This window comes from Haliotis rufescens, unplaced genomic scaffold (assembly GCF_023055435.1).
Source record: "Haliotis rufescens isolate VD_foot unplaced genomic scaffold, xgHalRufe1.0.p SCAF_11, whole genome shotgun sequence".
Classification (NCBI taxonomy): Eukaryota; Metazoa; Mollusca; class Gastropoda; order Lepetellida; family Haliotidae; genus Haliotis; species Haliotis rufescens.
The window spans coordinates 32,781,939-32,806,947 of NW_025963791.1; the positions used below are offsets into that span (position 1 = coordinate 32,781,939).

Sequence of the window (25,009 nt, forward strand, 5' to 3'; positions counted from 1 at the left end):
AGTACTGTTGCGAGTCTGAATTACCCCACACTAGTGATGAGTACTGTTGCGAGTCTGAATTACCCCACACTAGTGATGAGTACTGTTGCCAGTCTGAATTACCCCACACTAGTGATGAGTACTGTTGCGAGTCTGAATTACCCCACACTAGTGATGAGTACTGTTGCGAGTCTGAATTACCCAACACTAGTGATGAGTACTGTTGCGAGTCTGAATTACCCAACACTAGTGATGAGTACTGTTACGAGTCTGAATTACCCAACACTTGTGATGAGTACTGTTGCCAGTCTGAATTACCCAACACTAGTGATGAGTTCTGTTGCGAGTCTGAATTACCCAACACTAGTGATGAGTACTGTTGCGAGTCTGAATTACCCCACACTAGTGATGAGGACTGTTGCCAGTCTGAATTACCCAACACTAGTGATGAGTACTGTTGCCAGTCTGAATTACCCAACACTAGTGATGAGTACTGTTGCGAGTCTGAATTACCCAACACTAGTGATGAGTACTGTTGCGAGTCTGAATTACCCAACACTAGTGATGAGTACTGTTACGAGTCTGAATTACCCAACACTAGTGATGAGTTCTGTTGCGAGTCTGAATTACCCAACACTAGTGATGAGTACTGTTGCGAGTCTGAATTACCCAACACTAGTGATGAGTACTGTTGCGAGTCTGAATTACCCAACACTAGTGATGAGTACTGTTGCGAGTCTGAATTACCCAACACTAGTGATGAGTACTGTTGCGAGTCTGAATTACCCAACACTAGTGATGAGTACTGTTGCGAGTCTGAATTACCCAACACTAGTGATGACTTCTGTTGCGAGTCTGAATTACCCAACACTAGTGATGAGTACTGTTGCCAGTCTGAATTACCCCAGACTAAGGGTGAGTACTGTTGCGAGTCTGAATTACCCAACACTAGTGATGAGTACTGTTGCAATTTTGAATTACCCCAGACTAATGGTGAGTTGGTTAACTAAATAAATACAATCTCCGTGTTAATTGATGATATGTAAGATGGGGGAAAGAACACAATACAGGGACAGTGCACACATCTTTATTTTCAGGGTTGAGAGAACATTTGGTTAACAAATTAATATCAGTAAAATAACATCTTAGTGCTTTCTAAGATATGATTTTAATGAGTTTAGTAATAAATAAATGTCAGTTCTACACGGAAAGTATGACAGGATATATACTTGGCTCAATATGTACATCTGTAGCAACCCTGACAGTTCATGTTTACAATAAACAGGTGTGTACAAAATCTTTATTTCCAGGGTTGATGGAACATTTGGGTAATAAATGCACCTCAGTTCTTTCCTATAATAAAGATGACAGATGGGATCTGCTCAACCAAATATGTACCTTATAAGCAATCCTAAAAAATTATTTAATTACCGGTAATTTATCTCTGGGGATTAACAAGTTCTAGTATCCTGTAAATATGTGTTCTACATTTATATTCTAATAAGGAAGAAAAATATATAAGCATTTGTAAATCTTTTTCAAATCAACCATCCTATTAGCAGACTTTCACAAGATCCTTTAAACAGTTTAGAAACTTAAAAAACAATATTAAAGTCAAACAAAAAGAAAAAACCCAGCAATAAATAATATTTTTTCATTTCCAAAAAGTCTACAATTTAGTTTTGGGCTTCTCATCATTAAGACTCTTATTAGTTTTATTGACACCTCAACAATTCATCTTTGCATTTTTTTACTACAAAATTATTTTTTGTACGGTACTTCTGGAATTTTTTTGCATTTCATATCACTTAATGTGATACTTAAACAATGAGTTTAACATTTGCCAGAGAGCAACTCTTTTTCAACAGATTGACAATTTGTCCCAAAAATGAATTTAAAAACACTTACTACCAACTCAATAGTATTTTAGGTTTTTGTATAACATAATTCAAGACTGACAGCTCACCATAGCTGTTGTTTACAACTGATATCATGAGCTGCACACACATGTGAATGTACAAGACTGACAGCTCACCATAGCTGTTGTTTACAACTGATATCATGAGCTGCACACACAAGTGAATGTACAAGACTGACAGCTCACCATAGCTGTTGTTTACAACTGATATCATGAGCTGCACACACATGTGAATGTACAAGACTGACAGCTCACCATAGCTGTTGTTTACAACTGATATCATGAGCTGCACACACAAGTGAATGTACAAGACTGACAGCTCACCATAGCTGGTGTTTACAACTGATATCATGAGCTGCACACACAAGTGAATGTACAAGACTGACAGCTCACCATAGCTGGTGTTTACAACTGATATCATAATGAGCGCATGGCCATTCTATGGATCCATTGTTTCAGTGACAAATTTCCTCAGATTACAATGCTCCAAACCGTGTCCCAGTGCCCTGACAGAAGGCTCCTCCGACCTTGCCTTCCACAGCTTGAGGAGGCTGCAGATCATCTCCGTCCTGTCCTTGTTCTCATTTGCCTTCCTGGTCGTGTCGATGTCCTCATGACTCAGTCCCAAGTGCAATGCTGTAAGCAAAGAAAACTCTATAGACCAGGGCTATCTTAGCGCTAAGATGATCATAACTCCCCTACTTCATAGACAGTCGTAGCGCTAAGATCGCTTTGTCCAACGGGGCCCAGGTTGAATTTCTTGGTCTTCACATGGTTCTGGTACAAATTTTGCAGGTTAAAATAAAAATTCAATGCAGTTCTTGAACAAATCTACAAGTCAAAATAAGTTCAAAAGCACCCTATTTTTTTCCATATGACTATAGCTGATCAGTCATGGGTGATAGGTATTGCAACACACAACCGTCAAATTGTGTGCATTCTTTAACTTGTTTTGAGTAGTATATACTAATATCATTTTCTAACAGTCATTTCACAAATCTCTGTTAGGAATTATTTCATCAACCTTTATGACAATTTTGAGTAATATTTTCCCATACATCTTGGTACATGTATTTCCAAAAAGAAAATCCTCACATAAAAATAAATCAACCTGACTGGCCTCAGGCAGATTATTTACGAGGTCAACTGATCTGCCAACCTAAAAAATCTACGAAATGGCAAGACGAAAGCAAATAACAATCTTGTTGAATGCAAACTCATGTGTTCACCCTCAAAACAATTATGACGTGTACATAAAACATCAAACTGCAAGACCACCAATTCTGACTTGATGAACATGGCAAAACCATATGAAGAAAAATGTTACCAAAACAGGATCAAATGGAAATGTCTTTTAGCGTTGAGATACTGACCTAAATATTCCAAAAATAATTGTAAACTAACAAATAAAAAATTACTTTTCACCTTTCGGTCAATTGTAGATTGAATTACGTACACACGATGTTTTGTGATCATCATAGGGAGACACCACAAACCCATTACAACAGGGGCCACAGGTGGCCAAGTTTCCTAAGGCAGATACGAGTCCTTTAGGGACGCCAGAAACCTATGATCACATATACGGTAAACTATGGTTATAAAGAACTCAAAGGGACCACTAATTTTAGTTCGTAATAACTGTAGTTCGTTATAAGCATATATGCAACATATACAACAAATGGCCGGGACTAAAAACAAGTTCATTATATGGGTAAGCATGTTCGTTATGAACATAGTTTACTGTTCGAATTCTGGTTCACTCCTATCATGTTTCTAGGTTTGTCAGTACCATACCCACGCTTGTGGATTTCACCGAAGTGGTAAACGTCTAAGACCTGCATCACTTCGGGCTTTCCTCCCACATAAAGCTGATACGCTGTGATATAACTGGTATACTGTTCAAAGTGGTGATAAACCAAACTCACTCACAAGTCCATAAATCTTTCCAGACTAGTTCTTATGTAACAAAAACATGAATTGTGTGAAAACAAGTGACAGGATTTGATGTGGCTGTGTCTAGCCCTGAACATGTGTAAGACATTTGGGGCAATGTTTAATCATATATAATAATGCTGATTATTTGTGTTCCTTTCTGAGTGCCACAAAACATCACTCACTCAGTCAATGAGAGATATAAACAACATTCCTCACCTAACTTTTTGTATTTTTCATCTTCGAATCGGAGTTTGTTGGCAACTCTCTTCAATTCATCATCTGTGACTGTTCTCCTTGAACCTAGAATAAAAAATAGCATAATTGCAAAATGTACATCGTTCAATGAACTTTATAGGGCTTAACAGGCATTTTAAAAGTCTGAAATAGGATACAATGAGTTACTTTAACATGACCTTTCTCGAAAATAAACAAAATATAAGCATGTTTATAAACTGATAATTATCATTAGTTATTGATCAGTTGGGACAAATCAGTTGATAAGCCCATTCCCACAAACACTTGTGTTGAGAAAGAGTTAAAATTGAAAATAAAATATCATTGATTCATCATAAGAACTTGCTGTAATTAGTGGTTATCACAAATTTAGTAATACGAAGTGTAATATTATTGTAATTTTATTATTATTTGTTCATTTTATTATTATTCGTTATTATTATTATTATTTAATTGTTTCATTTACTTGTTTCATTTACAAAAAATAATTCCTGAATAATAAAAACAATGGGTTTAATTTCATGTTCAATAACTCTGGTCCCCTTCAGATTTTTTTCATTCTTTCTATATTTGCAAGGTAAAAGTGAAAAAAACCTGAGTCTTCTTTTGTGCGTATATATGCATGTCTAGGAATGGGTCTTTCCCCAAGGACATTTCCTTTTCCACGGTAGCAAAGTTCAAACATGCAAATACCATTGTAACTGAAAAGATCTCTTAACTTCACACACCAGTTTCAAAAAAGGAAAAACATTTCTTTTGACACTGTCTGTGTCACCAACACAAATTCTTTTCCAGGTTGAAACAAACAGATTTTGAGGTTGAATTCTTGATGTTTGCTGCCACTACTTTGACTTATAACAAGAGTTATTATTTCGCACATATCTGACACCTGTCTGACAAGTGGTGGGTCAGACAAATTGGGGGTCAGACAAATGGTGGGTCAGATAAATGGGGTTCAGACAAATGGGGGGTCAGGCAAGTGGTGGGTCAGATAAATGGGGTTCAGACAAATGGGGGGTCAGACAGTGGTGGGTCAGATAAATGGGGTTCAGACAAATGGGGGGTCAGACAAATGGGGGGTCAGACAAAAGGGGAGACACCTTTATACCAGTATATTATCACAAGGCATTGGACAAACACATTTCAAATTGATTATTGTACATATTGCTTGAGATTTGTATGTTTCATCCATCTATGACCACAAAAGGAATACATACCTAAAATGTCCATGTATCTGTCTGTGTTCACGTTTGTGCGCTGATTGTTCCTTGACTCTTCATCATCGGAGGAGGAGGAGGAGCTGGGGGAGTAATGGGGGGGACGCCAGTTTGGCTGGTTGTTGTAGCTTTGTTGTTGTCTCGGAGTCCGCCGAGTCTCTCGGAACTGCACAGAGTCCTCAATACGCCCTTTCTGTATGTAGTAGATGTCTCTCTGGCCTGTGTTGTTGTCAATGCAATCAAACACGTTGATGGTGGCGTTTTCAAGAAGATACACAAATTGGTTCCTGATCACCACTGGAAAATACAACATAGGGTTGGTAAGACAGGAAGCAGTCCCTGGCACCAGAAAAGTAATAACATGATATAAAAATTGCCCCAATGCACAGTCAGTCATGAGTCTACATATTATATGTGAGTGAGTGAGTGAGTTCGGTTTAACGCCGCTTTTAACAGTATTACAGTTATATCACGGCGTGTCAGCTTAATGTGGGAGGAACGCCTGAAGTGATGCAGGTCTCAGACGTTAACCACTTCGGTGAAACCCACAAGCACGGGTATGGTGCTGACAAACTTAGAAACATAATCGGGGCGAACCGGGATTCGAACCCACAATCATTACTCTGCACAACAAATCGCGGCCCCTTAAACGACTGGGCTACCCGTGCGCCCCTTTATATTATATTATATGTAGTGAAATCTTTGGGCATCAGGCAAAGTGAGTGTGGCTGTTAATTGGCTTTGTATTTGTTGTTTTTGAACGCTGCACTCAGCAATATACAAGTTTTATGAGAGCGATTAGTAAATCATCAAGTCTGGACCAGACAATCCCGTGATTGATATCATGATCTTCAATCTACACTTTTGATACGATGACAAGCATAAACCAAGTTACCGAGCCTGATCACCCCTACAACATGGGTTGCTGTAGACCAATTCTAACCCGGATCTACAGGGGGGTGACATGTCAGAAAGTCATCTGTTTGATATCACACAATAGTATGATATCAATGTATGGAACAAGTATTCATGCAAAATATTACCACATTTGGTAACTCAGATTTTGACATAGTATTTCCTCTACATCGTCAACATTGGTACAACATACAGTGCCCAATCATGATTATATTCTTACCACTTGGTTGCCGGGCCATGTTGATTTGTGTATTAGATGACAGCAGATCTTGGAATGACTGGTAACTGAAAAATCAAACAATAATAGAATAGTAACTGTACTCCCATGACTGCTGTCAGTCCTGTCTGCTGAGTTTCTGGGGTAGATCTAGTAGATCTATATACGTGTATCGTTACATGTATCGAAATGCTTAAAAATTGTTTCTAGAGAGGGATTAGAGTAAGGGTGTAAGCCTACAATTAAGCGGTTGAACAAATATTCTAGTTGGCTACTTGTTGCAAGAAATGTTGGAACTAATTAAGTAGCAGCTTGAAAATGATTTTTTATGACAGTTGGTTCAGCGTTGTTGGATGAAGCACCATTTTCATTTTGTGAAGTTGTTACAGCACAATATCGTTACAGCATAATATCGCGGAAATGACTGAATTCAGTAATATGACTAGGCACTTTTCGGATTCATATCTATGAGCACTGATGACTAATTACCTTTATAGCATTCAGCTCAAGTTTGCTTTCACTTCAGAATTTGACTGGGAAATCGCACAAGGGGATTCCCCAACATTCGACACATCCTTTCCGCGTTGAGCTAAGATAATGAACCCTCAAAATATTGTGACCCTCACCGATCAGGTTATTCCATAACAATTTACACAAAAAGGTATGGTAATGTTAATAATGTAATATATAGGTGGAGAAAATGTTGTGGCTAATATCTTAAATATTAAATTATGTTTCATGTAAGAATGATATAACCACCTTGCGTTTATAAAGTGACCAGTATGACAGGGTCAACAAATACCATAAACACCGCCCGCGTTTTACCGATACAAGCCGAACGTTGAATCGCATCATTCCGTGACGAATAGCCTAGACTGAGCACCTGTCTACATAAAAGACTAAATGCGTTGTTTGTCGCGCGAAGTAATCATGGAACCAGTTCGAAGATCGTCCGGTCTTCACGGAATTGCACGATTGGGCACGAGTGGTCACGAATGCTAAACGCACTAACGATCAACTCGCGTTGTATTGGTTTGCTCCAGAGGAATTTAAACACTGAGTACGTCGTGGAATTATGACATGGGTCACCCGTGAACCATCTTCTGGATGAACTCAGTGTGTGCATGCACTTATCTCTGTATATTACATAACATGTCATGATATAAACAATGTACCTGTGTCAATAAGACCGTTCGAACAAAATGTCAAACAATTTGTGGTACAGCACTCAAAGTTTAATACTGATTGACATGTTTACTTTTCTTATTATTCGGCAACTTGAGGTACAGTGGATTATCAAACAGTTGTGGTAGGGTAAAAAACATAGAGACAGACTGAATAAAAATTTAACTCAGTGAAAATACATTTGCATTGTCGGGTACTGCAAAATAAATATACAATATATTGCTGCTTTGGTAGGCATTTAGAAGTTGGAGTACTAAGTAAGGATAAGATTTATGGATGAACAACTTCTTTATTACAATTAAGAGCGACGTTATCAAGCAAGTGATAGATACTTCGACGATAATTGTCTTTACTACCCTTGTGTGTACATAACAGGCTTCTCCACTCCAGTATAACTACATCTGATATCTACTCAACTGTATAAACTTTGCCCCCTACCTGTATATATACGTGTCAATCATACTCTGTATATCACTGAAACGTCGCTCTTAATTGTAATAAAGAAGTTGTTCATCCATAAATCTTATCCTTTATTATATACGTGTTTAGCTGACTAATTCCGATGACTGGAGATCTCTTTAATGGAATTATTTCTATTAACATGTCCGAATGCATTGCCTAGACATATTTTGAATTAACTACGAGCTATAAATAAATGTTTCACCAATGTCGCGACTAGTTTAAATAGCGATATTCACTCACTCATGCACGTGTGATTATGCCATTTTGTTCTCGCTACGGAACTATACTACAATGTACACTCGTTAATCAACGATTGCGGATAATAGTGAAGCCAGTGGTTGTCATGTCAACTGAAAATGAAAATTCGAGTTAATCGGCATAACCATCAGCAACCAGTAAAGTCTCGATCAAGCAGGAACGTCCATGGGAGATAACTCTTTTCATTTTTACATTTTGCCCGGCTAACGACATCCGGTTGCAAAAAAAGTAAACATGCTTCGGCGAAGTTTGACGTGTGTTTGTCGATGTTCTGGTCGTCTGATGTCGCCCTCAACATCACATATGACCAGAATACTGGCAGCGGGCTATAGGAGTCAATACAGTATCGACAAGATATACCCAAACAGCGAGCAAGACTACCTTGGCTCAACAGCATTCACGGTTCGTGCACAGGTGGATAAATTGTCCTAATTTCGATCACATTGATCATTTCAGAAGGTGAATTGTAGCTTTGTCAGGGACGCTACGTCAAACCGTGTCTATTAGTTGATAGGTAAGGGTACACTATTTATAAACAATGTCAGAAGGAGCGAAAAAAGTTTAGTGGAATCAGTAGAGGACATAGTCACATATCCCTAAAACAAACAAACCAACAACTCATTTTGCAAAAGTGTCCTAATAATTGCTCAGAGCAACATAAAAACATAAGCCCTTTCTTAAAATATCCACTTCTGGGTGCAAGTAATAACTCTACAGGGGATAGAAAGTGTGAAATGATTTTGTGGAATTTAAGTTTATTTGATTAGAAAAAATCAATTTTATTTATTTCCTCTCAAGCATGCAGCCATTTTTCCTCAAAATATCAGAAATACAAGAACTGATCTGAACCAGCTGATCATTTAAACTGTACTGGCTAGTGACCATCCAATGGACATCCATTTTATAGACGCCTTGGTGGCTGAGTGGGTAGATGCTAACTTTTGTGTTGGGTCGATTATGCGATTAGGCGATAGGACTCCCTATCTTAATATCGTTTCCAGTATCAAGTATAGTGCAGTGTTCGAAATACCTGCCTGCCCGACCGTCCGAGACGGGTTGATTTCAACTCGGGCTGCCAGATTTTCAAACCCCCCCTGCCCGACGGTCAGGTTATATTTCATATGTGACAATATTCTAAATATTTCCCGATGATAATCATTAATTCACATGTAAAGATGAATGATAAAATGTAACCAAAAAGAAACCCTGTTAGTTTATCCTGAGAAACATATGATTATAGTGGGCAGGCAGGTTTTGGTCAGGGCTGGCAAGTATTTCAGCTAGCCAGTCCTGTGGTCTGGCTGAAATTTTTGGGAGTTTCATACCCTGGTATAGTGTCAGTTATATTTTATATAAATGCAGTCAGAAACAGCCTATATCAAACATGCCTCCCGTTGCCATGTGATTCCCATTCTGATTCATTGAATGATGTCCTGTTCCTTTTTTTTCAGCATTCAAGTTCTGTCACTCCGGATGGGAAAGAGTTGTTCTCAGGCTATATTCCAATAAGTATGTAGAAATAAACTTTCATCATCTCAAGATTCCTAACGTGTAGGATACTGGGACTATCACAGCTACAACACATTTGCAGTGTATCATGTATATAGTTCTGTCCAGGAGTAGTCAGGAATCTCTTGTACAGCTCCCCAGTTCCCGAACTATTCATCTCAAGGTCCACCTCAATATTACAAAGAAAATATATTTTGTTAAGATTAATGGACCAGACCACACGTGCATGTGTACATGGTGATGATTTTACAGCTACAATTATTACTGCTGTTCAATAAATTGTTAAATTAGAAGACGATAGTTATAGGAATGATAAGAATGTCATGCACTAAATGGGCACATGTGCATAGTTTATCATAGAAGTATCATGTAAACAACCATGGCAAGTATAATCCTGTAAGTTTCATGCATAAAACAGGAGATACTTTTAGAGGTCAAAGGTTATAGCTAGGTCATATTTTGGCTGTAAGCTTGAAGCGAGTAATCAGCGTTAGAAGTTTTCACTAGTCCTATAGTCCTTGCCAAACTGCCCAATAGTAAAGGTATCATAAGGACAAGTAGAAATTTGCCATTTTTAAGGGTTTTGCTATATGTTATCATTATAAGGACTAGTGGACTGAAACTGTTAGTTTCTACCGCTGGTAATAGAGTATGTAGACTTGGTTTTATTGGGATAATTGACACTGTATGAAAATCTATATAGTCTTCATTCAGGTATATTTCCTATTTCAGATAAACTTGACATCAAGTACTCTAGGGGAAGTGGGCCAGGAGGTCAGAATGTCAACAAAGGTTTGTCTAATTTTTCGATGAAATAATATTGTCATAAAACATTCATTCATGCCTTCGGGGGCACGGGTGGCCCAGTCGTCTAAGGCGCCGCAATTCGCTGTGCAGAGTTGCGTCCCTTGGGCACGCCAGAAACCTATGATTACATGTTCTAATCCCGGTTCGCCCCGATTATGTTTCTAGATTTGTCAGCACCATACATGTGCTTGTGGGTTTTACCGAAGTGGTAAAAGTCTGAGACCTGCATCACTTCGGGCTTTCCTCCGACATTAAGCTGACACGCTGTGATGAAACGGGAATACTGTTACAATCGGCGTTAAACCCAACTCACTCACCCATGTTCCGTAGAACATTAAAGTAAAATGAAGTTCTCAAGTGAAGGAAACAGTCAGTACTTCTATGGCCAACCAGTATCAAGGATAATCAAATATTCTCTAAAGATTGAACCTGGGTACAAGTCTTATTAAGTTCGCATATTGTGGCCATGACTTTCACCACGGTAGCTTTTAGCAAACAAACATCTGTTGTCCAATCATGAAAATGAGATCTTAGTTCTGAGGTCTGAGGACATCCTACTTACAGGTCTGAGGACATCCTACTACAGGTCGACCCGTGAAGATTCCGGGGTAGAATAGGTCTTCAGCAACCCACGCTTGCCGTAAAAGGCGACTATGCTTGTTGTAAAAGGATCGGGTGGTCAGGCTCGCTGACTTGGTTGATGCATGTCATCGATCCCAATTGCGTGGATCGATGATCATGATATCAATCACTGGATTGTCTGGTCCAGACTCGATTATTTACAGACCGCCGTCACGTAGCTTGAATATTGCTGAGTGTGGCGTTAAACAACAACAAACCAAACAAACCAAACCTACCACAGGTCATGTCAGAATGACACTTCACGAACATTGACTGCCCAATGAAATGCCTAAGAGGAAAGTCAACATTAACCGATCAGAAAACTTATCAGAGCTTCATGAGGCTAGTTTTTCTTCCAGAATATGCTATGAAAAATATCTGAACAAAGTTCTCGATTCAAAATGTGAAAACTGAACAAAAGACAGTTCTGGGATGTTTAACAGGTGACTTGGATTGTATTGCAGTACACTACTTACAGGCTATGGAAAGTTTCCTCCCTGGTACATGTACATGTACATGGTACATCCCATTGAACATGTTGAAATAAGAGATAGATGATGCTTCGTGCTAAATGTCCATGTTAACCTTTTCCAGGTTGTATGGTTAGAAAACATATATTTTTTAACTTATCCTGCATTACTCCGTATTGCATTTACTGCTGTCTTTGACAGAGAGACGAACTGTGTGAGATCCAGCTGCTGAAGAAAGTTGTTTCCATCTGTCCAGGAAGCAGCGCCCCCTCCCACACAGTCGGCACGTGACCCGGAAGACATGACGTCATGTCAAAACTCATAACTGCTTTGTCAACCACATGGATCGGACGTGAACTGTATCCCTCAGTGGAATTATTAAAGAGAGCTTTCTTGGTCCTGACTTTCTTTCGTTTTCTACGACAAAAGTCTGCTGTATTACCTTTGCCTTCATTATATTGTTAATTGGTAATGTTTCTCGCTCGGGTTCTGACTCTCGTCACGGTTTTTCCGAGCGTATTGTTGTTTCCCGCCATTTTGGTTTACCGCCATTTTTTCCTGCCCTGTTGCGATTCACTACATGTCCACGTACTTTCGTGTTTTGTGTCTTGAATTCGCTCTATGGTTGGAGTTTTACATTAAGTTTAATGATTGTTTTCGGCGTGTTTGAAGCGTAATTGTTTGCTCTTATTAACTTTGTAACAAAAGAATAAGTTATGTTGAGTTACATTATGTTTCACGTTGTGTGTTTACACATCGTTATGTTTTTTGCTTCAATTCCAGTATGTCTCGCTGCTCTCGCTGCCGCGGGAATAAATCTGGACGGGACCCCCACCCCTGCTGCCTGGACTGTACAACCCCGTGTACCCTCACAGAGCGTTGCAGTTATTGTAGTCCCCTGTCGCCAGTCGCCTTCACCGCCTACCTCAGAGTGTCTCGGAAACGATTCACCCAGCGTGTGCGTCGACTCGCCAACATGTCATCCAACGTAGAGTCTGCCTCCCATGGCACGACATCCGACCGTACACGGTCTCCTACACCACCCTTACCGTCATCTGCTTCGACATCATCGTCTGCAGCATCGCCCGTTTCGGGTTTCCTGTCACCTCTACCATCTACGACGACAACTCCGGCGCCTCTTGGTCCTGCGCCTCCGGCGCCTCCGATCTACCCGGCGCCTCTTGGTCCGGCGCCTCCGATGTACCCGGCGCCTCCGATGTACCCGGCGCCTCTTGGTCTGGCGCCTCCAGCGCCTCCGATCTACCCGGCGCCTCTTGGTCCGGCGCCTCCGATCTATCCGGCGCCTCCGATGTATCCGGCGCCTCTTGGTCCGGCGCCTCTGATGTCTTCGATGTATACGGCGCCTCTGACTACTTCGGCGCCTTTGACTTGTGCTGCGCCTCCTACTTATGGACATGCCCTTCCGTCATCGTTCATGGATCCATCTTGGATGCAAGCTTGGATGCAGTCATTGTTTGCGCAAGCTCAACCCACCTCAGCGACGCCGACGGTGCCTCCTGCGACGCCGGCGACGCTGACGGCCCCGACTACTGTTACTGCGATTCCTGAGGCCCCCTCCACATCGGGTGCTTCTCGGTCTCGAACATTGTACACCTCGTCGCCTCCGACTGTCTCTCGGCACTCGTCCAAGTCTGCTCGTTCCCGTCGTCGCTCTCGTAGTCGCTCTCGTAGTCACTCACCCGTACATAGACGACGACGTCGTTCCTCCTCCTCGGAAGGATCATTTCGCCCCAACTATGACCCTCCATCTCCCGAGATTGATACACACTTGGGCCTTTCACAGGTTGCTGATTGGTTGGCGGACCGTCTGGCCTCCGTCGCTCCCTCCCCGGGCTCCGATGTGGATAAAAAGTTGACGATCTGGTCTAATCCGACTTCTCTACCACCCGACCCAATGCTCATTGACCTGGTTACGGCGTTGGACGAGGACTTCGCTAGGTTGTCCCTCACGCCGTCGTTCAAGGCTCCGCGTTTCCGGCGGGAAGATTTCCCCGTCCACTCCTTCGACGTGGCCGACGGTGCACATATCCTGGACGAGGACTTACATCGAATGACCGGGTCTTCTCAGTCCGTCACCATACGTATGCCGGACTCCCGACTCGCTTTCGTGGAAACAGAACTGCGCCGTACTTTGAAGCCACTATCTACACTTGCTTCATCTGCCAGAGCCATTGACCAGGATCTCGCTGAATCCAATCCTAACAGGATCGACCACTTGCGCACGGTTATGACGTTCCAACTTCGCCAGATCGATCACATGCGCAATCACCTGAGAGCTGCGCTTGTGGAGATCACCACTACTCGACGGTTGGGTTACTTGACTTCCACGGACTGGGATTCCGAATTCAAGCGTTCCTTACTACGACAACCTTGGTCGGGTCCTACCCTTTTTAATGGTGCTATCTCCGCTACCCACACCCGCGTCTCCAGTTTCGCCAGGGATGAAACTGCTCTCAGAGCCTTGGAGCATGTAACACACCAATCCGCGGCCAAGTCCTCCAAAGGCAACTATAAACCACGCCGTTCCTCCCTCAAGGTCGTCTCCAAACATACCTCGCCCTTTCGTGGGACAGGGCGTGGTCGTGGTAGAGCCCGTGGCACTTACCAACCCCGAAGGGATCGTCGCCCCGGCAAGGGGGCCGATTCCACCTCGAAGCGTTGACCGGCGGCACCTCAACGACTGGGACCTCCCACCCCAAGTCGTTCCGGTAACCGACACACCTGTGGGTGGGAGACTAGGCCGGTTTTGGAGAAACTGGTCCATACTGGAGGACCCGTTCGTCACCGACATCCTCCGTCAGGGGTACCGGCTCCCATTGTCTGCGCTGCCTCCTCTGACGTCTACTCCGTCAACGGCCGCTTATTCACCCCACCAGCTTCGGCCCCTTCACGACAGCATCCTTTCCCTACTGCAGAAGGAGGCCATAGAGATCGTACACGACCCGGCTCGACACCCAGGATTTTACTCTCCGGTGTTTCTGGTGCCCAAGAAGGGGACCACCAGCTGGCGCATGATACACAATCTCTCCACTTTCAACCGGCTCTACCTGGAACGTCCTCCCTACTTCCGCATGACGACGTTGCGACTGCTCAGGACGAGAATCTCAGCTGGCGATTCCCTGATCAGCCTCGACATCCAGGACGCCTATCTTCATGTCCCCATCCACCCCAACGACCGGCGTTTCCTCAGGTTCCTTTTCAATGGTACCCATTACCAGTGGGCGGTCCTACCATTTGGAATTTCTACGGCCCCGTGGCTTTTCACACGGATCACCCGCCCGGTCGCCGCCTACCTACACCTGAGGAACATCAACTTCGATCCATACATCGACGATTGTCTCCTCAACAATCGGGACTCGGCGTTGCTACTGCGTCACAGGGATTTTACCCTGCGGCTCTTCAATCAGTTGGGTTGGATCGTCAATCAGACCAAGTCGGAGCTGATCCCATCGTTCCGTCTGCAGTTTATCGGGGGCCTGTTTCTCACGGATCTCGACCTCCTTCAAGTCCCCAGAGACAGGTGGTTGAAAATCCTCGCTCATCTCTTCCCTGCCCTTCAACAGGCTCGAACTCTCCGCCAATGGCAGGTTCTATTGGGTCTCCTCACGTCGGCTCAAGACCTGACTGCCAGAGGTCGCCTCCAGCTCCGTCCAATTCAACGGTTTCTCGCACCCTTTATCCGGCAGCAGGATCCGGAGTCCCTCATCGTCCTCCCGGTCCACCTCCACCCCTTCCTCCGATGGTGGACGGTGGAATCGAACGTCTGCGGCGGCGTCTCCTTGACCGCGCTACAGCCCTCCCTCCACCTGTTCGTCGACGCATCCAAACAGGGTTGGGGGGCTCATCTGGGGACTCAAACAGTTGCAGGGCTGTGGTCAGGAGATCGACTCTTCTGGCACAGCAACAACCTCGAACTCGAAGCTCTCATACTGGCCGTCTCCCACTGGCAGAGCATTCTCCGGCACGGCCAGTTGGCCATCTCCACGGACAACATCACCGTGGTGTGGTGTCTGAGGAATCAGGGTACTCTCCACTCTCAGTCCCTGCTCAACCAGACCTTCCGATTTTTCGACCTGGTGGACCGTTTAGACTTGCAATTCCTTGTTCAGCACATTCCAGGTTGCCGGAATGTTCTGGCAGACGCTCTGTCCAGGCCGGACAAGGTGGCTCCCACCGAATGGCGACTCCACCCAGAGATCTTCACAGTCCTTTGTCAAACGATCGCCTCTCCAAACATCGATCTGTTCGCCACGTCTCAGAACTGCCAGCTGCCGACTTACATCTCGCCGGTCCCGGATCTGGCCGCTGTAGCAGTCGACGCCTTCAGTGTTCCCTGGGAGGGATTAAGCGCGTACGCTTTTCCGCCTCCGGTTCTCCTTCCTGACACTGATTTTGGTCGCGCCTTGGTGGCTGGCCAGAAGTTGGTTTGTCGACCTCCGAAACGTCGCCAGAGACAACCCTCTAGAACTGCCAGCGTGGTCCAACCTTCTGCTTCACCCACACAGTCGGTTGCCCCACCCAAGTCCCGCTCGGTTTCATCTGCACGCCTGGCACATCTGCAAAAAGCCCTAGGAGCCAAGGGCTATTCGACTAGAGCAGCCAAGGCTATTGCTTTCGCCCATCGTCCATCTACACGGGGACTATATGATGACAAATGGTCCTCGTTCCAGGCGTTCTGCTCTGACAAGCATCAGGATCCGATGACGGCATCCCCGCAGTTCCTGGCTGAGTTTCTTCTATACTTGCGCAGCACGCGTCGATTAAAAGGCTCTACCATCTCCACGTACCTGGTCGCCATTAACTCCGTCCTTGCCATTCCGGACGACCGGAGAATGACGAAAATTCCCGAACTCCAGGCTATGCTGCGCTCGTTTCGTCTCGACGACCAGAAAGCCAAATTCAGACCGCCTGCGTGGGATCTGAATGTGGTCTTAAAGGCTCTTCGGGAGGCTCCCTTCGAACCACTCCACACGTCTTCCTTTTACGACTTAACGAAGAAGACGGTGTTTCTACTGGCCTTGGCTACTGCCGCACGGGTTAGTGAGCTCCACGCCCTCGACGTCTCTCGGGTCAGGTTCGAACGCGGGACTCATGGAGCAGTTCATCTTGGGCTGTGCTGGGACTTCATCGCAAAGAATCAACTCCCCGGACAGCCTGATAGATCCTTCACCATCCCTCCACTTTCGTCGATTGTGGGTGCCGACGACGTGGAGGAGCTCTTATTATGCCCAGTTAGGGCCCTGAAGGTTTTCCTGCGACGCTAAAGCCTGCCGTAAGTCTAGGAAACGCCTTTTCCTACCGGTCTCCCCTTCGTCGCTGTCGGAGGTCAGCCGGAATACTATCTCCCTGTGGCTCCGGGCGGTCATCCTCCAATCTTATAAAGTCGCCGGATTGGACCCCCCCAAGGCTAACAACCCCCACGAGATTCGCGCGGTCGCGTCTACCATGGCTCTGCAGAGTAACTGTTCCCTCAAATCTATCATGGAAGGCTGTTTTTGGCGTTCCGACACCGTTTTCGCCAACCACTACCTCCGTGATGTAGCCTTGGAAGATGTCGCTGGCGTTCATAGCTTTGGTCCCCTGGTGGTAGCTCAACAGGTCACCAACCCCCGACGCCACTGATTCTCCGTTACCCTGAGCGGGGCCCGTCGACCTCTCTGGTGTTTATCACCACAGATTAGAGGGCTCTACTGCGTTCCGCATTCGCTCTTAGGTCAGTGCTAGTTTTGGCATTCCCGCCTCATACTATTTCTGTCACCTATTTCGGGTTCCCTCTTTTGCATCGACTCTCGTTTCCTTTCACAGGAATGGTCGCTGGTGTTCCGGTCATCGCTTGTCCATGCGGTGCGATTTCATCGGACCTTTGTCGAGGGTTTTCTTCTGGCTCACATCTGAAGGTATGCCCACCGGCCGTGCCGTCTGATAAAGATGCAATACGGAGTAATGCAGGATAAGTTAAAAAATTTAGTAAAATCTAAATATTTTTTACATTTGTATACTTATCCTGCATTACGAAGTCTAAGTGCCCCCCCTGCGCTCCGCTTCCTCCCCACGAAGTTTCCGATGTTATGTTAAAGCAGTTATGAGTTTTGACATGACGTCATGTCTTCCGGGTCACGTGCCGACTGTGTGGGAGGGGGCGCTGCTTCCTGGACAGATGGAAACAACTTTCTTCAGCAGCTGGATCTCACACAGTTCGTCTCTCTGTCAAAGACAGCAGTAAATGCAATACGGAGTAATGCAGGATAAGTATACAAATGTAAAAAATATTTAGATTTTACTAATTTGACATTCACGATCTTGTAAACAATGCTCTGATTGGTGGGATTAAAGGTCATTCTGACATGACCTGTAATGGGATGTAGTCAGATCTTTGTTTAGCGATCTGAGATTGTCTGTTGTCTGTATGGTGACTGAATGTTTGCAGTGAACACCAAGGTGGAGGTTCGGTTCCATGTGGAAAGTGCTGACTGGATCCCGCAGTGGATTCGGGAGAGACTCCTGGAGAAGGTGGGTTACCTCCCCTTCCACAAGTCTGTCCCCATCCAAACAATGGACAGTATTGAGTAGGGCTGTAAAGATGCTCATACTTTGAGTTTCACAATATTATAGGTTATATTTATTACTTGCCCGTGAAGAGATAATAAACATACAGCTGTATTACACACTGTGTAATACCAAAACGCGTGCTTATGTACTCTCGGAACACGTTTCTAGAACTAATATTGAAAGCTCTCAACATCCCTTGGCTTATTCAACGACATTGCGTATGGAGATGATAGATCACTGAGAGGAGCTCATGCACACTCGATGACCCGAGCAACCGGTGTTGCTAGGCTGACGTCACATGGCATTGTTTCGCCGAAGGATCTTGCAACAAAATTCTACAAATTACGTCATCGGGTATTGTGACGTGATTGTAAACTTTGAGGTGCAAGGCCCCGTTCCACAAGGCGATCGTACTGTAGCGCAACGACAGTCGTTGGTCTAAGTTAAAGTATGTGAGTTGCGATAACCTTAACGCTACGATAATTTTGTAGAACGGACGCCTGAATTCTAAAGGTGGGCCGTTGTATGGTATTAAATTCATACGTTTCAACTTTTGACGTGTGTGAAGTATTATTGTGTTAAACTCAATTGGATTATGCCGGGGGTTGTGTAGATGTCAGCCTATTCACACTCAACAGTATAATTCTAAAAACGTTATAAATGGCAAGTAATAAATAAAATACTAAACTCGCTTCCGTGTAAAACCAATTTTATGAAACTCGTGAATAGTTGTGGTATCTGACTCGCTTTCGCTCGTCAGATACCACAACTATTCACTCGTTTCATAAAATTGGTATTACACGGGAGCTCGTTTAGTATTCTATATGTATCACATGCGGTGTGGTGCAGTAGTACAAACATAGACCAAAACCATTCAACCTTATTGCACTGAGATCCTTTACTCCGATACGATGCATCTCTGAGGACACTTCAGGAGTCGAATCAGGTGAACTTTCCAATCAGCCAATAAGCCTCAGGACCTCTAAATTCCCAGTACAAGTGAGCAAAGCATTCAAACCAGTATGTCAGATTTCAGTTTCTCAAAAAGGAATTATAAGGACCGGTAGAAGTATCAATTAACATCTTATGTATTGCATAACATTTCCATATCGCCATGATATTAATGGATGATGTCATGTCCACAATTAGCTTGAATCTGCTTAGTGGTGCTTTTAGAACGGTTGAGTCCAGTGAAATGTAGGTCATGTGATGGTCTTTTAGATTGTTATTTATCATCAAAAACTGGCCTTCTACATTTGTTTGTACTTCTTCATGCATTGCATGGTCCATCTTGAATCTCTTGAAAACTGGCCTCCTTGGGAGATATCGCTTGGGTGAGATATAGAGAATCTCAACCGAGTGTCTTTTGATATCAAATATATCAACACGAGTTGATAAAAGTGGAAAAATTCCGAGGCTTGCCACTTTTATCAACAAGTGTTGATATATTTGATATCAAAAGACACTCGGGTGAGATTTTATTTATCATCCAACATCATTTCTTCCAGCTTTTTCAATTTGCAGACAGTAATTAGCAGTGTCTTCACTGTAAAAACTACTGCTAACAGCTTCAGTAGCAGAGCCATTAGTGATGTCATTTGATTGTGACGTCATGGTAACCAGTGTCGTCACAATGGTCTGCAAAGCATTGTGATGCAATTTCATCCAAGCGATATCTCTTGTGGGAGCCAGTTTCGGATGATAAAAAACGATCTCTGCCAGGAGATATTTCAGCAATGAAATTGCACCTCAATGCTTTGTAGACCATTGTGACGCCATTGGTTACCCTGACGTCACAATCAATTGACATCACTAACCTCTCTGCTACTGAAGCTGGTTGGCTGTACTTTTTATGCTTATTTGATAAAGATAACTGCTTATTTAATAAATTAACGAAGAGGGGGGAGCTGTTCATTGTACAATAAAACACTGCAGGGAGAATAAACCATAAGGGGTGCAGCCATTGAGTGGTTTATTCTCTAGACAGTGTTTTATTGTATGATAAACAAAGACCATGAGTCGTTAATATCTTAAATGAGATATCAATATTGTTTACAGTTTCTTTAAGGATGTTAATATAATTTACAAGATTTAAGAATATTTACCCGTATTTAATTAATGATGACTCCCAGAACATGCTTAATGCAATCCGACCTTGGCAATGTCGGACATGTCCATTTTATGAAAAGGAGGTTAAGTTCGCTATTTCTAGGATATTCTCAAAATTTTCACATCGATTATCTGAACCTTTTCAATACTGATTGTCATATCTCTCCCACTTTTGGATGCAGTCTTTTAGCTTTTGCGTTTCTCTATGTTGTCCAGCTACATCTATGGGGAAGGATCCACAAGACACCTTCCTCTAAAAAATAACGTCATCCAATTTACAACGTCATCCAATTTACAACGTCATTAAGCTGCAAGTGCCTGTTCAAATCTCCAGGAATGACGTCATTGTAGAACAATGTTTTCTCGTGAAATAACCAAGCTTCGTTCTTTGTTATTTTTGATTTATTGCATAGTTATCTTATATTACTGTTTACAAACTGAAAAAGTTGGAAGAATGATGTTGGATGGTAAAAAGAATCTCACCCATGAGACCTTTGAATATCAAATATATCTACACAGGTCAATAAAAGTTTAAAACTCCACAATCTCATTAAAATCAGATCTTAGTTCTCGCTATCGCTGAACAAAGATCTGAGGACATCCAATTACGGGTCACGTCAGAACGACCTATCATCCGACCAATCAAAGCCTCGCTTACCAGATCATGAAAGTGACAATTGGAATGGGTTTTCGATCATGCAACCCTCAAAAACGTTAACGAGGGTTTTTTCAAACGAGAGTTACGGCCCGTACAACCGATTCTGTCAAACTTATTGTCTGTCACTCGCTTCCATTGGATAACATTTGAAAGAAGGAAGCATTGCACAGTATGTGTGAAGCACTGCTGTACAATCTCAACTATACATTAGACATCTCGGAATGTTCGTTTTTTCAGTTTTCAAAATTTTACTCGAGAACTGTGAAAACATATTTTTCAAGTGTAGTCTGAAATGGAAGTCGCCAGGTTGAATCGAGTGCCGTAAAGCTTGAGAAAGCTGCTTTCTAATTGGCTGATGTCGACTTCTTGTTAGTCATTTCAGTAATCGGTCAAAGTTCATGAAAGATCGTTCTGACGTGGCCCGTAATGGGATGTCCTCAGATCTTTGTTTAGCGGCTGCGAGAACTTAGATCTGATTTTAATGAGATTGAAAACTCCGAGGCCTGCTTGATATCAATATACACTTGTTTGACAGTCCATATGTTCTTGTGTGCATCACAAATTTATTAATATGCTTACACAGCAACATACAAGGGTTCTATAACTGCCTACTAATATATTTTAAAAAGTTCTACTTTTATTAAGGTTTGAACTAAGTTTGTACACTGCCATTTGCTGTTAATTGTTTTAAAAAGTGTTCAATTTTGTCAATTTTCTAAACACGAAGGTGCTTATTATGGCAAATACGGTATCCCTGATGCAAGGACTTGTGTCTTTTGGTACCGCTCCAGTGTGTCCTCATGGTGAAGTGGATACTGTTTCTGCCCAGAGAGTGGACGGGCACCCTTGGGTTCCTCAGATCAATGATTGTACTTCTGTTACCCTGCCTAGCCCACAGCAGGCAATAAGGTCAAAATGGGAGGACTGGTCAGCTGGGAGTCATTAAACCGTGTCTGACTGGGTAGTCATGTTAAACTGCAGCATGGTATCTTACTGGGCTAGCACTATAAATCGGCATCAGTCCGGTCTAGTACAAGCAGCCACACACACACACGTGCATGCACGTCGCTCTATAAGTGCAATAATCTTGGATGCGACGTTAAACCCAATTTCACCTCACCTCACCTAGTGGGCTAGCACTAAAAACAGTGATCAAGCCATTAATGCATGTGACAATACAAGTGAAATAATTCTTGAAAGTGATATTTGACCTGACCTCTAGGGCTTAGTGTGATATTATACCCTGTAAGTATACCAGTCTCATTCAAATCCAATCCTAGTGCTCACTACCGATTCATAGATCTGGTTTTAATGAGAATGCAATGATACCAGGGGTATGTTGAGAGATTTGCGGCCACATGAATTCCTGACTTGATATCTGAGTTAACCTTATTGCACAGGAGGCTGGGCGGATCACCAAGGGAGGCTATCTGGTAGTGACCTCGGACACAACGAGGAAGCAGATGTTGAACCAGGCTGACTGCATGGAGAAGATACGGTCGGTCATCTTCGGAGCTGGCGTACTTCCTCGTGAACTTACAGAAGAGGAGAAGACTGTGAGAGACAAGAGGTACGGAATCAGTCCTTGTTGTTTAGTTCCATGTACCCACACTTGAAGCTGAAGTTGAAGGTGTTCCAAGTTGTATTCAGTCATGGCTACACTGGGTCAACATGTACATATTGCAAGGCATGTCTTGTCCTGAGTTTAATTAACTGGACATTTTGACTGGTGCATGTTTCAGAATGGCCAAGGCAAAGCAGGCTGTGCTGAGGGAGAAGAAACAACACTCCCTCAAGAAACAACATCGCCAGACTCCAAGTGTGGGCAGTTCATGACCCCAGAAGACTGTGTATAAGCATTGTAGAGTGTGTGTGAGAGTGAAGTCAAGGGTGTGGTAGGGGTGAATGTCAACAGTCCAAGGACAGCTGCAGGAGGTGTTGATTCAGTCAAGGTGGAAGTAGTGTGTCATCAGATGTGTCGACCTGTGTCACTTCACCTCAGTCAGTTTGTAGCCGTGATAATAAAGTGAAGTTCTACAGTGTCTGCTTTATGAATTTAATATGGGCTGCCGTTTGGAATAGAGTGGAGGATTGAAGAAAGCTGAATATTTAGTGCAGAGGATTTTGTGCAACGGTTTCCCAAACCAGAGCTCTGCCACTGTCACCATTATTTTTCTCAAGCACGCGACCAGTGAAGATCCGGGGTAGAATAGGTCTTCAGCAACCAATGCTTGCCGTATGCTTGTTGTAATAGGCGACTTACAGGATTGGATGGTCAGGCTCGCTGACTTGATTGATGCATGTCATCGTATCCCAATTGCGAGGATCGATGCTCATGATACCAATCACTGGATTGTCTAGTCCAGACTCGATTATTTACAGACTATTGTCATATAGCTGGAATATTGCTGAGTGCCACGTTAAACAACAAACAATTAATCTCAAGCACACACTTTTGACAGATGTTAGAGACCTCTGAAGTGATCATAACTTTATTACAAAGGAAGCCAGAGGCATGGGACTTCTGTTTCAAGGGGAAACAACACTCCAACTCTCAGTCGTCATGCAGGCGCCGGTTTAATTCGTCTGTATAATCAACAGATTACATGTAGTGCAGAACACAATCAGTCGAGATTATAGTCCATATGCATATTTCGAATCTGTGAAGAAAATCATCTATATTTCAATATGCTCTTTAAAGTTGCACTACTCTGAATAGCATTAGGGGTCAAAGATGAGTGTATATATTGTTGAGTCAGCTGTTACCTAATTTGGTGAAGTCCAAATGGTTCCAGATATATTGGGGACGGATATATTGGGGCCGTCTAGTGGTTAATGTGTTCGGTTGTCACACCAGAAACCTAGGTTTAATTCCCCACATGGGTACTGTGTGTGAAGTCCATTTATGCTGTACCCCATCATGATATTGCTGAAGTATTGCTAAAATCATACTCACTCACTCACTCCAGATATATTGGTGGTGGTAGGAAATAAATCGGGGCCTTCAAGAAAAGGTTGAGATGTGCCTGCTTGCATTTTCGCATGTCATGCAAACGCCTGTGTTCTTGCAGTTGTGTTTGACATCAGAATCACAGGACCTGTCCCAGACGTGCAGTCCTTGGAGACATTCCATGGAAGGATCTGGGCTATAGGTTGAGTTACATAAGAATAAGTCAAATTATACCATGTGACTTCATACACACATTCATGCACCATGTTCCGCCTTATGTCTCTTTGTAAAAGCTAGCACACCACAGTACTTATTATATATATTTCCTGGGAGCCACATGGCTGCTAGCAATATTTTTCTTGGTGCCATTTTGCTCTTTAAGGAGCCACATTAAAATTTAAGGAGCCACATTGATTTAGGCTTACAAAGAATTTATTATTTGAGAACTTAAATAACAAGACAAGACAAGATTGAAAACATTCCAATTGTTCTGATGTGTCTGAACAACAAACTTTGAATTTGCCACAATGAGTGAATGAGTGAGTATTGTATTACGCCACTTTTAGCAATATTCCAGCAATATCACTTCGGGGACACCAGAAATGGGCTTCACGCATTGTACCCATGTAGGGAATCGAACCTACTAGGCTACCCGACCGCCCCTGCCACAATGAAGACAAATCATTGAACAATGACCCTTGTTGAAAGACAATAACTGGAATTCACTAAGGCAGTATCCTGAAACAATACTGCTGCTGCCTTTTCGCATTTATTCTACCAGACACACACATTCATAGCAGTTGAAGTAATCTCGGGTATCTCGCATCTCTGATTCCATTATTCCCACTAACATCTGCATCTAATAAACTCTTTTTAAAACTGCTGGCAGTAATTCATATCATCATTCTGTGATGGACAGTTTGACTTAGCGATGGCTCTTGAAAACATGTAAAATAGTCTTCTATGATATGAACATGCCACCATTGTGAAAGTAA

General features: G+C 43.1%; 2 protein-coding genes across 4 annotated transcripts; one reads left to right on the plus strand and one right to left on the minus strand.

Annotated features, from left to right (window-relative positions):
* Positions 1–1,050: 1,050 nt before the first annotated feature.
* Positions 1,051–7,015, minus strand: LOC124132499. Of its 2 annotated transcripts, none has more exons than XM_046496436.2 (5): positions 6,905–7,015; positions 6,419–6,483; positions 5,284–5,580; positions 4,049–4,132; positions 1,051–2,533 (listed from the first exon to the last, which is right to left on the minus strand). In XM_046496436.2, exons 2-5 carry the CDS (start codon positions 6,435–6,437, stop codon positions 2,337–2,339), a joined length of 597 nt encoding a protein of 198 aa, XP_046352392.2. In that variant the 5' UTR covers positions 6,438–6,483; positions 6,905–7,015; the 3' UTR covers positions 1,051–2,336. The 2 variants fall into 2 exon arrangements, with proteins under 2 accessions (XP_046352392.2, XP_046352393.2); XM_046496437.2 differs by lacking the exon at positions 6,905–7,015 and adding an exon at positions 6,778–6,800.
* Positions 7,016–8,496: 1,481 nt separating this feature from the next.
* Positions 8,497–23,104, plus strand: LOC124132497 (peptidyl-tRNA hydrolase ICT1, mitochondrial-like). 2 transcript variants are annotated; one of them, XM_046496429.2, is made up of 6 exons: positions 8,497–8,734; positions 9,772–9,829; positions 10,562–10,621; positions 18,176–18,258; positions 22,465–22,634; positions 22,807–23,104. In XM_046496429.2, exons 1-6 carry the CDS (start codon positions 8,555–8,557, stop codon positions 22,898–22,900), a joined length of 645 nt encoding a protein of 214 aa, XP_046352385.2. In that variant the 5' UTR covers positions 8,497–8,554; the 3' UTR covers positions 22,901–23,104. The 2 variants fall into 2 exon arrangements, with proteins under 2 accessions (XP_046352385.2, XP_046352386.2); XM_046496430.2 differs by having other exon boundaries at positions 8,498–8,722.
* Positions 23,105–25,009: the final 1,905 nt, after the last annotated feature.

Bases quoted from the DNA above. Each gene is read 5' to 3' on its own strand.
- LOC124132499 (XM_046496436.2), bottom strand. The intron at 4,133-5,283 runs GTATGTATTCCT...TTTTTATTCTAG, and splicing joins CAGATACATGGACATTTTAG to GTTCAAGGAGAACAGTCACA. The intron at 2,534-4,048 runs GTGAGGAATGTT...CTTTGCTTACAG, and splicing joins TGAAAAATACAAAAAGTTAG to CATTGCACTTGGGACTGAGT.
- LOC124132497 (XM_046496429.2), top strand. From the start codon at position 8,555: ATGCTTCGGCGAAGTTTGACGTGTGTTTGTCGATGTTCTGGTCGTCTG. The intron at 8,735-9,771 runs GTGGATAAATTG...CTTTTTTTTCAG, and splicing joins CATTCACGGTTCGTGCACAG to CATTCAAGTTCTGTCACTCC. The intron at 10,622-18,175 runs GTTTGTCTAATT...GAATGTTTGCAG, and splicing joins AGGTCAGAATGTCAACAAAG to TGAACACCAAGGTGGAGGTT.